We start from the raw sequence: 14,335 nt of genomic DNA on the forward strand, positions 1-14,335 counted from the left end.
CAATTCCGTTCCTCTCAAACAGTTGTGTTGATCATAACAGTAAACTGATATGATTTATGTCTTTATGTGGTAAAATAACTCATAAAGATAATATTTTATTGACCAGTAAAGACTAAAAACCAATATTGTGTATGATGTCCATATCTCAATTTACTATCAATCTGCCTATAAAGTATGACTTCTTTACAAGAAAAAAATCAATCACCCAACAAGGTTACTGGACATGCTACAAATATTGAAGTATCAATCATCAATTACAACTAACACTAAGCACTGGTACTGTTAAATTAAATGATTTGCTCAAACAGACGGACATAGTATGTGGACAAAGGAGGATTCAAAATTATGAGGGCATATAGTTTATTCCAAGTAGTAACCTTTTCCTTATTGACCAACTACATTCAAAACGAACACACTGTCCACATAGGTTATATAGAATCATCTCCTTTCTTCCAAGAATACATACACATTTAGTCATTGTCTTATAAAGTCATCTGATATACCATTGAACTCCAGTCAGTCAAATTTAGAGATAAAACAATTGAATAATAAATCAGTATAACACCACAGGCATACCACAGCAAGATCATTTATTTAATTTTTGGGAAATCACTGCCATATATATCTGGACGCTTCAGTCTATAAAAAGTTAACACATTCACTTGTGCACAAAAGGAGAACTTGAACTTACATTATATTACTTATTCAACATGCAAGAATACCCTAAACATTGACACCTATATGACACTATAAAGTCGGCATTTCCTGAGACAACCACACAAAAGCAGTACCGTATACATCTTCAAACTATAATGCCTAACAGTCATAAAAAAAATATAATTTTCACTTGAATCGTAAGGGATTTAAGTATAGAAAAAAGTTATCAAGCCATTAAAAAGTTGGCTTTCAAATGTGCCCAAAACTCATATTTAAATCAGTTCAATGCTTAAAAAATAATATTAGTATTATTTTCGTCTAATGGTTTATATTTTATTCCTAAACTGATATTTGGACATAATTCATGGCATGAAATACTATGGGAGAGAAAATGAGGATCTCACCAAGTCATGCCAAATAAGAAATTTACAATAAAATATTCATATCTTTTAAAGTTTTACTGCCCGGACAACAAAACTTGGCATGTGTCAAGATCATCATTTTTACTTTATAATGATGCTTGTTTCAATCATTTTCTGCCGCTGAGAATTAAATTATTGATATGCAAATTATAACAAATTAATTTCATTGATAGCTCAAAAACCACTAAATTAACACCTCTCTTATGAGCAGCCTTAAGAGGATACATTATTATCAACCATGGCATATGATGAAAGAAACCTTTGCTTTGCTTGTGGTGAGGGAACAATTTTCATATTTGTGTTAGCAACTGAGCAATACCATGAAATATTGCAACAATTAATTACCATCAGTGGCATTACAGATTTCCCCTGACCGCTACCTGTTCCACCCATGGGCTGACCCCACTAATGGGGTCAGGTTGACCTAGCACTGAAATACCGCTCAGAGGGGAAAATGCCACGCAGTGCGAAAAATAATTTATTTTCGTATTCTGTAGGAGATAAGAATAATATTGCCGTACTCTGGAAAAACCCATAATATTTTAAAAATTGGCCAAAAAAAAAAAAAACTCGTCCTTCAAATATTGATCGATTTAAATGACCCTCATTTTGGCAACAACAAAAAAAACCCTCTCAAATCTGGGACTTTGCGAAGTCTCGAAATTAAAAACGGTGTTTGGTTGATACAGCTGCTGTTGTTGACAATGATCTTGATGATGTTGTTGTTGATGATGATGATGATGATAATGATGATGATGATGATGATGATGATGATGATGATGATGATGATGATGATGATGATGATGACGACGACCTCGACGACGACACCGACGACGAAGACGACGACGAGGACGATGGTGATGATGGTGATGATGATGATGATGATGATGATGATGATGATGATGATGATGGTGGTGGTGGTGCTGTTGGTGGTAGTTGTGTTAGTGGTGATGGCAATGTGGTGGGGTGGTTTTCGTGACTGGATAAGAATGGGGATGAGGAGAAAGGGGAGGAGAAGGACAAGGTATTGATGCTATGCCTTTAACCAATATGCTGACAACATCCGCCAGCCGAATATAAAGTACCCACACACAAAACTATGTGTTTCATTGAAAGCGTATAGTCTGAGTGATACTATTTAGTGAGAACTTCTCATAAATTTTATGGCTGGCTAAATGCAATTAAAAAAAAAAAACAAAAAAAAAAACCCAACAAAAACAACAAAACAAAACAAAACAAAAAAAAACAGCAACAACAACAAAAAAACAAACAAACCAACAACAAACAAACAAACAAAACAAACAGACAGCTGAGTGACGTGAATTTCGTTCCTTCTGTACAACCCACCAATCTCTACCTACTCCCCAGTTTGACCTGAGCACAGGCGTGATAGGTCTGTTCTTCCTGATCGCGTCTACGGTTTATTGTGTCTTTACACCCGTTTGGGGCTGGCTCAGCGACAGCAAAAAGGTAAGACATCCATTCTATGTTGTTGTTTTATTATTATTATTATTATTATTATTATTATTATTATTATTATTATTATTATTATTATTATTATTATTATTATTATTATTATTATTATTAGTAGTAGTTAGTAGTAGTAGTAGTGGTAGTAGTAGTAGTAGTATAGTAGTAGTAGTAGTAGTAGTAGTAGTAGTAGTAGTAGTAGTAGTAGTAGCAGTAGTAGTAGTAGTAGTAGTAGTAGTAGTAGTAGTAGTAGTAGTAGTAGTAGTAGTAGTAGTAGTATCATTATTATTATTATTATTATTATTATTATTATTATTATTATTATTATTATTATTATTATTATTATTATTATTATTATTATTAATATTATCATTATTATCATTTTTATCATCATCATCATCATCATCATCATCATCATCATCATTATTATTTGGGGCTGGCTCAGCGACAGCAAAAAGGTAAGACATCCATTCTATGTTGTTGTTTTTTTGTTTTTGTTTTATTATTATTATTATTATTATTATTATTATTATTATTATTATTATTATTATTATTATTATTATTATTATTATTATTATTATTATTATTATTAGTAGTAGTAGTAGTAGTAGTAGTAGTAGTAGTAGTGGTAGTAGTAGTAGTAGTATAGTAGTAGTAGTAGTAGTAGTAGCAGTAGTAGTAGTAGTAGTAGTAGTAGTAGTAGTAGTAGTAGTAGTAGTAGTAGTAGTAGTAGTAGTAGTAGTAGTAGTAGTAGTATCATTATTATTATTATTATTATTATTATTATTATTATTATTATTATTATTATATTATTATTATTATTATTATTATTAATATTATCATTATTATCATTTTTATCATCATAATCATCATCATCATCATCATTATTATTATTATTATTATTATTATTATTATTATTATTATTATTATTATTATTATTATTATTATTATTATTATTATTATCATTATTATTATTGTTGTTTCCTTTGCTTTTTATTATTATTAATTTATTTTTTTAGAATAGACAGCCTAGACATTTTTTTAGTTGTGGTTTCAAGCCATAGAATTAAACGAAAGAGAATACGTACGGTGCCTAAAAAGTGTCCACCAATGAAAGCATTCAGCGCCATTTTATCTTGGGCTGGGAATGTAAGCATTACCATTCATTCGGTCTCTATGTCAACATAACGACACAAGAAAAACAACAAACAATATCAAAATCCACAATAAAATGGTTCAGAACTGTTGTGTATATTTATGTCACAATAAAGCTGTCAAAAAAAATGAAGTTAGAGAATATGTGTAATCATGTATTATAATAACCTATGTGTTTTCCAACCACCACATCATCTCTGTCATTACTACTACAACCACCATTACCACTTCATCACTACCACAACTACTACAACCACCACCACTACATCATTATCACTACCACTACACCACCACCACATCATCATCACCACTACAACCACCACCACTACTCCATCATCATCACTACCATTACTACTACACTATCACTACCACCACTATTACAACCACCGTCACCGCATTATCATCACGACCACTACAACTGCAACAACCACCACCACATCATCATCACTACCTCTACTACTACAACCACCACCACAATATCATCATTACCTCTACTACTACAACCACCACCACAATATCATCACTACCACTACTACTACAACCACCAGCACCACATCATTATCACTACCACTACTACTACACCACCACCAGCACATCATCATCACTACCACTACTACTACAACCACCACAACCACATCGTCATCACTACCACTACTACAGCAACCACCACCACCACCATATCATTATCATTACCACTACTACTACAACCACCACAACCACATCGTCATCACTGCCACTACTACTGCAACCACCACCAACATATCATCATCATTACCACTACTACAACAACCACCACCACCACCACTACTACTACAACCACCACCAATTCATCATCACTATCACTACTACTACAACTACAACCCCCCCCCCACATCATCATCACTACCTCTACTACTACAACCACCACCACCACAACATCATCACTACCACTACTACCACAACCACCAGCACCACATGATTATCACTACCACTACTACTACAACCACCACCACCATATCTTTACCATTACCCCTACTAATACAACCACCACAACCACATCGTCATCACTACCACTACTACTGCAACCACCATCACCATATCATCACCACTACAACCACTACTACAACCACCACATCATCATCATCATCATTACCACTACACTACAACCACCACCACATCATCATCACTACCGCTACTACTGTAAGGTGAAGAAAACCTTAAGAAGTCACATTTATATATTTTAGAGACATCGCTTTGAATAATTTTGAGTTAACCGAGCGAGCAGGAAGTTATTTTCTTAGATTTCATGAACGGCCGATCAGCGCTTGTTTACTATAGTAACGCAATTCCCAGACCAAGTCTTAATGGCGGGTGGTTTTCTCATCGAGGCCGCTGGTTGGCTAGCCAACAAGAGCACCGTACGGTTTCCATTGGATAAATTCCTTGTTTCAAGCATAACATTTTTATTTCTCAGATTGGACAAGGCCCATTGCTGGTGACAGGGGCGATAAGTACTGGATTAGCGTTCCTGATTCTCGGTCCTAGTCCATGGCTAGGTTTTCTCCCTTTGTAAGTAAGTTGTGAATAAATACAGGATGTAAAATTTTGATGATCACTTCTTCTTCTTCCTCCTCCTCCTCCTCCTCCTCCTCCTCCTCCTCCACCTCCTCCTTTTCAGACCCTAAAGACACATTTCCCCTTGGATGTGAATAAAGGATTTTTTTTTTAAAATTCCAAAACTTCTAAAATTCCCCGAAATAAAACCGTTTTGAAATAATGGGTCACGTTCATACCGACTACTTTTATTTTTGATTTTTTTGTTGTTGTTGATAACTAGGTTTTTTAATTTTTTTTTATTATTGAGCTGTGCGGCTCGGGTCATATTAACTCTCTCCCTACCGAACATTTTCAGCCATTTTCCAAAATGTCATAGCTATTTAACACAAAAATTGATTTCTTTACTCTTTAACTTAGAAGCAAAAAGAACATAGTAAACCTCTATACTTAATTTTGTGCAGAAAATCAAGCTTTACAAAACAGCATCAAGTACTTATGGCTAGAACAAAGATTTTTCTCCAAATTTTGTGATTTACAAAATAGATAATATCTAGATCGAAAAAGAAAAGCATTCATTGAATCGTGACGAATGTGATGATTTCCTATGGGTGGTAAGGAGAGGTTAACTCACTCAACCCTAACACCGACTATATCCGTATAGGGAATGAGATTAGCGGAAGAGTAGCGTCCCTTGATTGGACGTCACCTTACAGAGAGAACGTCAATTTGGTTTTGAAGTGTCTCAAGCCGCTTTCACCGGAAGCGAGGACGAGATACGCATGCGCACAACCAACATGACGTTCTCTCTCTAATAACTTTTCCGCCGGTGACGTTACAGACTATGGGTGACGTCCAATCAAGGGACGCTACTCTTCCGCTAATCTCATTCCCTATACCCGGGTTACTTTTTTTTTTTACCCCATGCCTATTTAAACATTTTTCTGAGACCAATTATGGGCGTAGTATCGAAGCTAATGTTTTATAGTTTTTTCATGTTAATGGTAGTTGTATAAAACTATGTACATGCTCGTTTTTAATACATTTTTTTTCCAATTTTGAGAAGTAGCAAAAATCTCTAGGATTGAGTGAGTTAACGAAGAGTGGTTTGTGTTTCAGTGAAATCTGGACAGTGACCATAGGTCTTGTTTTACTCGGGATGAGTCAGCCGGGCGGGATGATACCACCCATCAAGTGTCTCACCAATGCTGCCGTGTGAGTTATATATCATTATCATCATATCATTATTCAACATCGCCGTTATTACCATCATGATCATGATTATAATCATCATCACGACCACCACCACCATCATCATCCCCACCACCACCACCACCACCACCATCATCCCCACCACCACCACCATCATCCCCACCACCATCATCATCATCATCGTCATCATCATCATCATCATCATCATCATCATCATCATCTCCACCACCACCACAACCATCATCATCATCATCCCCAAACCACCACCACCACCACCACAACCACCATCATCATCACGACCACCACCACCACCACCATCATCCCCACCACCACCACCATCATCATCATCATCATCTCCACCACCACCATCATCATCATCCCCACCACCACCACCACCACCATCATCATCTCCACCACCATCATCATCTCCACCACCATCATCATCCCCACCACCACCACCACCATCATCATCATCATCATCCCCAAACCACCACCACCACCACCACCATCATCATCATCATCATCATTATCCCCACCCTCCACTAACACCATCCTCACCACCACCATCATCATTTCATAAATTAGAATTAAATGGGAACTCATGTCAATTTCCATAACCTAAGTCGTTCACCCAATAACCTATATCCCTAATACTAATAAATATAATATATATTGAATAGTAACATCATGAATGATTGTATTTCATTACTTGACTTGACTTGACTTAGATGCCTTTCGCGTATTTCATTACGTCTAGAGAATCGGGACTGGAGGACAATATAGACACATACGGCATGGTGGTCGGCCTCTACAACTTTGCATATTGTTTGGGGTATGTATCCATGGAAACAATGATGGAGAAGATGTGATCTCGGCGGTGGTTAGAGAGTGATGATGACGATATGATGATGGTGATGATGATGATGATGATGATGATAATAAAAATAATATTAATAATAATAATAATAATAATAATAATAATAATAATAATAATAATAATAATAATAATACATAAACAATAATCACAGCAACAAAACTAAACCATAATAATAACAATAATAATAATAATAATAATAATAATAATAATAATAATAATAATAATAATAATAATAATAATAATATTAATAATAATAATAATAATAATAATAATAATAATAATAATAATAATTACTATTATTATTATAATGATAATAATAATAATAATAATAATAATAATAATAATAATAAATAATAATAATAATAATAATAATAATAATAATAATAATAATTATAATAATAATAATAATAATTATAATAATAATAATAATAACAATAATAATATAAAAAGAATGACGACAATGATGATGTTAATGTTATTGTGAATTTAGACGATGATGATAATAAGGTTTAAGGTTATCATTTGTAATCTCAATATGTTTGTTGATGATGATGATGACTATGATCTTTTTCAAGATATCTAACCTCATGTAATTATCTAATATCTTAATACCCCCCCCCCCCCCCACCCATCCCAAACCTCCTATCCACCCCCCCCCCCCACCCATCCCAAACCTCCTATCCTCCCCCCCCCCACCCCCCCCCCCCCCCCCCCATCTCATTCCAAACACTGTCCAATGACGAATGTTGCCATCCGGATTTGATGCTTGTACTTACTTACGAACCTCAAACAGAGCGGCAGGAGGACCTTTGCTTGCTGGCTTTTTGGTTGATCATTACGGCTTCAGCACAGGAGTAAACATTGTCTCAAGTACAAATTTTGCAATGGTAAGTAAGACAAAAAATGTAACAGATATGTGGTCGAGTGGTATGACACTCGCTTTCGGATCGGAAGGTCCTGAGTTCGAGCCTCGCTCGGCGCATAGTTGAGTCCTTGGAAAAGACTCTTTACTCACATTCTCTCACCGTACTCAGGTGTAAAATTAAAATGAGTATCTGGCCGTTAACAGCGTTGTCTTTGTCCAAAAAATGTAATGACGCTTAAAAATTGTCATATCGCCTAAGGGGCGTCATGTCCCGTCCTACATGTTAAATGTTGCTGTTGACCAGGGACCCCAGGTAAAGCGCTTTGAGCACATTTAGTGGATATTGCGCTATATAAAAGCTCAATTTTTTAATATTTTTTTTTACGGCAAACCCTCTTATGGAGTCATGGCTTTATTGGTAAACAGAAAATTTCAACTCATCAAATCGCCCCCGGTAGGTCCCTGATTCGAGTCCATTCTGGACTCTCAACGCAGGGTTGAGTCCTCGGAAAAGGCTCTCTTTCATACATTTACTAGAATATGAACATTTAAATGACACATTTCTACTAATTAACCATGCTCAATGCGCTTCAAAATGTTTTATTAATACCCCCTCCCCTGCAAGGCCATATGGAACCATGTTTCCATTTCATACAATACCAGTCGCCTGTCAGGCGTCTTTTTTGTCCTAACACTTATACTTATCAATGCCTGTAGCCAGATACTATTCACACCCGAGTCGAGCGGTGTAATGTGAGTAAAATGCCTGGCCCAAAAACACAACGTCGAGACCAGAATATTCCATGACCACTGTCAACAATCCGGCCACTGATCTCGCTTAATATTGCTTGATTTTTGGGCTGGATGAGACACCATACCGCTGATATATATATATATATATATATATATATAATATATATATATATATATATATATATATATATATATATATATATAAGAAATCTTAATACATAAGGCAAGATGAACATTTCCATTATTACAGATATTTATTTAATTCTCAAATTTATATATGTACATGAAAAACAATTTTAAAAGTAATATGAAATAAAAAGTTGTTTATACGTCTATCCTTTAGAGTTTTTAGAAGCTTATGACACTTTCACTTGAAGGTCATTGCAGGGTAATTTTTAAAACAAATCATATAAATCATACATTCAAACGTTATAAAATCAAAATACATAATAAAATCACTCATCACTTCTGAGTTTGTGGATTTGTGACATAGGATTCAATAGTCTGATGTCAAGTCCGCCCAGCAACCAGCAGCTTGGTTCTAAACAAAGAAAATTGGTACTTGTAAAGCGCATTGAGCACGTTAAGTGGATATTGCGCTATATAAATGCTCACTTTTACTTTTTATTCTTCATGCTGGCCAGAACTTTTTCACATGTCATGTGATCAGAATGAGTATAAAAGTCAAAACATGATCAAATTTATAATGTTTTTCTCCTCTGGATACAATTATATGCTGGTCGGAGAAGTATTTCATAAGGGCGGTGATGGAGATTATGGCGTCCGCCATTGTTCCGATAGTTTAGAACCAGTTACTATGCGTCCGTACGAGGGAAGTGACGTCACGACTGTTGAACCCTATTGGATGTAAAATGCAGGCTGTCTAGCAAAATTTCAGACTAAATAAAAACAACCTTACCTTTGGACACTGAAAAAAACGAAAATTTCACATCTCTGATCATTTTAACTTTAAAATCCTATTTTGGCATCCGGTTCGCTACCCTGACGTTGCAGGTCCTAATAGCTCAGTTGGTAGAGCAATCGCTTCACACGCAAAGGTACCGATATCCATCTCTAGGGTGAAGTCGTGATTTTCTTTTTTTTTAAATTCTGACTTTCCTGTTCATCCAGCAGTAACTGGGTAGCTGAGTCTGTTAAATCTGGTGGACAGTACATTGCGATAGACTATTGTCCTGACCAACGGGTAGCAAGCAAATGCTTTTTGTCCGTTTCACGCTTTATAAAACGGGATAAAGTTCAGCTCCATAGGCCTAATGACTCTGAAGGACTAAGTTTGATTTTAAAATGACATAAAACGGATTTGTGGAAATTGTTACAAGTGACATTTACTTATTTTCGGCCAGAATATGTGACCCACGACTTTGATCAGGTGATATGTCTGAATGAACTACCTGGATGAAGAAAATTGACTTTAAAAACAAAATAATCAGAATGAGGAAATTAAAGTTTTTGTAAAGTTTAAAACACAAAACTCAGCTTCCTCAATGAGGACATTTTTGTTTTTGGAAAGGTTAAAACACAAAACTCCGCTTCCTAAATGATGAAATTTAAGTTTAGGAAAGTTTAAAATAAAAAACCCAACTTCCTCAATGAGAAAATTAAAGTTTTCGGAAGTTTAAAAACACAAAACTCAGCTCCTCCAATGAGGAAATTAAAGTTTTTGGTAAGTTTAAAAACACAAATCTCAGCTTCCCCAATGAGGAAGTTTAAGTTTTTGGCAGGTTTAAAATTAAAATACAAAACCCACCTTTCTCAGCGAGGAAATTAACGGTGGACACCTGACCTGATATTACAGGGCTGGTTGGACCAAACTAAAATCCCTGTTATGTATATCGGATATACAAGGAAATTTAATTTTAACAGAAGTATGAGAAGAAGTTATAGTAGTAGTAGTAGTAGTAGTAGTAGTAGTAGTAGTAGTAGTAGTAGTAGTAGTAGTAGTATAAGCAGTAGTAGTAGCTGTAGTCGACGTCGTCGTCGTAGTAGTAGTAGTAGTAGTAGTAGTCGTAGTAGTAGTATAAGCAGTAGTAGTAGCTGTAGTCGACGTCGTCGTAGTAGTAGTGGTAGTAGTAGTAGTGGTAGTAGTAGCAGTAGTTGTTGTAGTAGTAGTAGTAATAGTAGTAGTAGTAGTAGTTGTAGTCGACGTCGTCGTCGTAGTAGTAGTAGTAGTAGTAGTATAAGCAGTAGTAGTAGCTGTAGTCGACGTCGTCGTAGTAGTAGTAGTAGTAGTAGTAGTAGTAGTAGTATAAGCAGTAGTAGTAGCTGTAGTCGACATCGTCGTCGTCGTAGTAGTAGTAGTAGTAGTATAAGCAGTAGTAGTAGCTGTAGTCGACGTCGTCGTAGTAGTAGTGGTAGTAGTAGTAGTAGTAGTAGTAGTAGTAGTAGTAGTAGTAGTAGTAGTAGTAGTAGTAGTAGTAGTAGTAGTATTAGTAGTAGTATCAGATGTGTTAGTAGCAGTATTTACACGGCATTGTGATACAACAAATATTGTTTAAAGATAAAAAAAAAAAATGATGAAATGAGTCTCAGCATACCTGTTATACGCCATAAGACTCTGATGCACCTCTGATATTATAGAATATATATTTTACTGAAGATAAAGAGGAAGAGAACATGATAATTTTGAAAATCCCTGTTATACCAGGGCTTGTCATAATATTATATGTAATTTTCACTATTTTAATTGTGATGTTAAGTTTAAAACTCATTACGTAATTAATAACTTGTCCTGATTTTTTTTATGATCACTAATCTATTTTACTTCTATCTTCTTAGGCTGCCATTTGTCTGGTGTATTTTACCACAAGATACAAAACCAAGAAAAAGAAATCTTACGACCTTTTACAAGAAAGTTATCAACAACAACAACAGTATCACAAGAAGATATGAAGTGAATAGAAAAGTGCCAGAAGACAATAGAGAATAAAAAATTTTCGCGGCGGTGGTGGGGTTTGAACCTGCGACCTTATTGGTACGACAACTCCGCCTGGCAGGTGAGAGCGTGGCTCTACCGTGTGAGCTATCCACGAACACAAAAATATTCGTTTCAAACTCAAAGTCATTACTAGATCCCTCTCTCACCCACTTCTTGAGACCGCCGATTCGTTCGTACACCACCATCGCGAATAATTTTGACCAGCAGTTAAGCTCAATAGCCAATATTCTCAACACAAACATATAACACAGAAACGATTGAGACATTGAGTATGCTCCGGTGTATGGGGTGAATTTTTTAATTCAGAAAAGTGAGTGGAGCAGGCACTTATGTTGGTAACAACAAGATATGAAGTGAATAGAAAAGTGCCAGAAGACAATAGAGAATAAAAAATTTTCGCGGCGGTGGTGGGGTTTGAACCTGCGACCTTATTGGTACGACAACTCCGCCTGGCAGGTGAGAGCGTGGCTCTACCGTGTGAGCTATCCACGAACACAAAAATATTCGTTTCAAACTCAAAGTCATTACTAGATCCCTCTCTCACCCACTTCTTGAGACCGCCGATTCGTTCGTACACCACCATCGCGAATAATTTTGACCAGCAGTTAAGCTCAATAGCCAATATTCTCAACACAAACATATAACACAGAAACGATTGAGACATTGAGTATGCTCCGGTGTATGGGGTGAATTTTTTAATTCAGAAAAGTGAGTGGAGCAGGCACTTATGTTGGTAACAACAAGATATGAAGTGAATAGAAAAGTGCCAGAAGACAATAGAGAATAAAAAATTTTCGCGGCGGTGGTGGGGTTTGAACCTGCGACCTTATTGGTACGACAACTCCGCCTGGCAGGTGAGAGCGTGGCTCTACCGTGTGAGCTATCCACGAACACAAAAATATTCGTTTCAGATATTGGCTATTGAGCTTAACTGCTGGTCAAAATTATTCGCGATGGTGGTGTACGAACGAATCGGCGGTCTCAAGAAGTGGGTGAGAGAGGGATCTAGTAATGACTTTGAGTTTGAAACGAATATTTTTGTGTTCGTGGATAGCTCACACGGTAGAGCCACGCTCTCACCTGCCAGGCGGAGTTGTCGTACCAATAAGGTCGCAGGTTCAAACCCCACCACCGCCGCGAAAATTTTTTATTCTCTATTGTCTTCTGGCACTTTTCTATTCACTTCATATCTTGTTGTTACCAACATAAGTGCCTGCTCCACTCACTTTTCTGAATTAAAAAATTCACCCCATACACCGGAGCATACTCAATGTCTCAATCGTTTCTGTGTTATATGTTTGTGTTGAGAATATTGGCTATTGAGCTTAACTGCTGGTCAAAATTATTCGCGATGGTGGTGTACGAACGAATCGGCGGTCTCAAGAAGTGGGTGAGAGAGGGATCTAGTAATGACTTTGAGTTTGAAACGAATATTTTTGTGTTCGTGGATAGCTCACACGGTAGAGCCACGCTCTCACCTGCCAGGCGGAGTTGTCGTACCAATAAGGTCGCAGGTTCAAACCCCACCACCGCCGCGAAAATTTTTTATTCTCTATTGTCTTCTGGCACTTTTCTATTCACTTCATATCTTGTTGTTACCAACATAAGTGCCTGCTCCACTCACTTTTCTGAATTAAAAAATATCACAAGAAGCCAATGCTTAATGGCTCATCACAACCGCTACCTAAAGACACTTCCCTAGATGAAAGTTCACCTTTGACCCCAGCAAAGACCCGCCCTGATAACCTTTCTTCTTACACATCCTTTACCAACACATTTTCAGATGAATTCGACAGGAACACGAAAGCATCTCTACTCAAACCGGAAGTTTTCTCTCCTGTAGAAAATTCAAAATCAACATACAGATTTACAAAATCAGAAAACAATAACAGCAACAACAACAACAATATAAACATCATTAACAAACTCTTCTCCGAATCAATCGGCACTCCATCAGAGTCAGAGTCAATAGGCCTATGGAGCCCCGAGTTTATCCCGTGTGAAACAAATGACAATTGCATGCTACTATTTGGACAGGACACTAGCCTATCGCGCAAAGTACTTGTCATCAGACCTAACAGACTCAACTACCCAACCACTGATGGGTGGACAGATGTGTGTGTGTGTGTGTGTGTGTGTGTGTGTGGGGGGGGGGTTCAGTATCAGTATCAGTAAAAAATCTCGACTGCACCCAGGATCGATTTTGGACTCTGCGCGTGAGCTGTCATCACCCCCCCCCCCTCTCCAATCTATCAGTCAGAGCCCCCCCCCCCTCTCCAATCTATCAGTCAGAGCCCCCCTCCTCTCCAATCTATCAGTCAGAGCCCCCCTCCTCTCCAATCTATCAGTCAGAGCCCCCCTCCTCTCCAATCTATCAGTCAGAGCCCCCCTCCTCTCCAATCTATCAGTCAGAGCCCCCCCCCTCTCCAATCTAT

At 36.9% G+C, this 14,335-nt stretch overlaps 1 protein-coding gene across 1 annotated transcript in view; it reads left to right on the forward strand.

The window, feature by feature from the left end:
• Positions 1 to 14,335, forward strand: part of LOC144956348 (MFS-type transporter SLC18B1-like) — a 46,627-nt gene that overhangs the window by 31,839 nt on the left and 453 nt on the right. Inside the window, exons 7-13 of the mRNA XM_078886845.1 lie at positions 2,448 to 2,549; positions 5,158 to 5,252; positions 6,357 to 6,452; positions 7,207 to 7,281; positions 8,120 to 8,213; positions 11,741 to 11,836; positions 13,542 to 14,015. Of these exons, the coding sequence (XP_078742971.1) occupies positions 2,448 to 2,549; positions 5,158 to 5,252; positions 6,357 to 6,452; positions 7,207 to 7,281; positions 8,120 to 8,213; positions 11,741 to 11,836; positions 13,542 to 14,015 (1,032 nt within the window). The remainder of the gene's footprint in view (positions 1 to 2,447; positions 2,550 to 5,157; positions 5,253 to 6,356; positions 6,453 to 7,206; positions 7,282 to 8,119; positions 8,214 to 11,740; positions 11,837 to 13,541; positions 14,016 to 14,335) is intronic.

This window comes from Berghia stephanieae, chromosome 11 (assembly GCF_034508935.2).
Source record: "Berghia stephanieae isolate SIO BIC M18660-M18661 chromosome 11, UCSD_Bste_1.3, whole genome shotgun sequence".
NCBI lineage: Eukaryota > Metazoa > Mollusca > Gastropoda > Nudibranchia > Aeolidiidae > Berghia > Berghia stephanieae.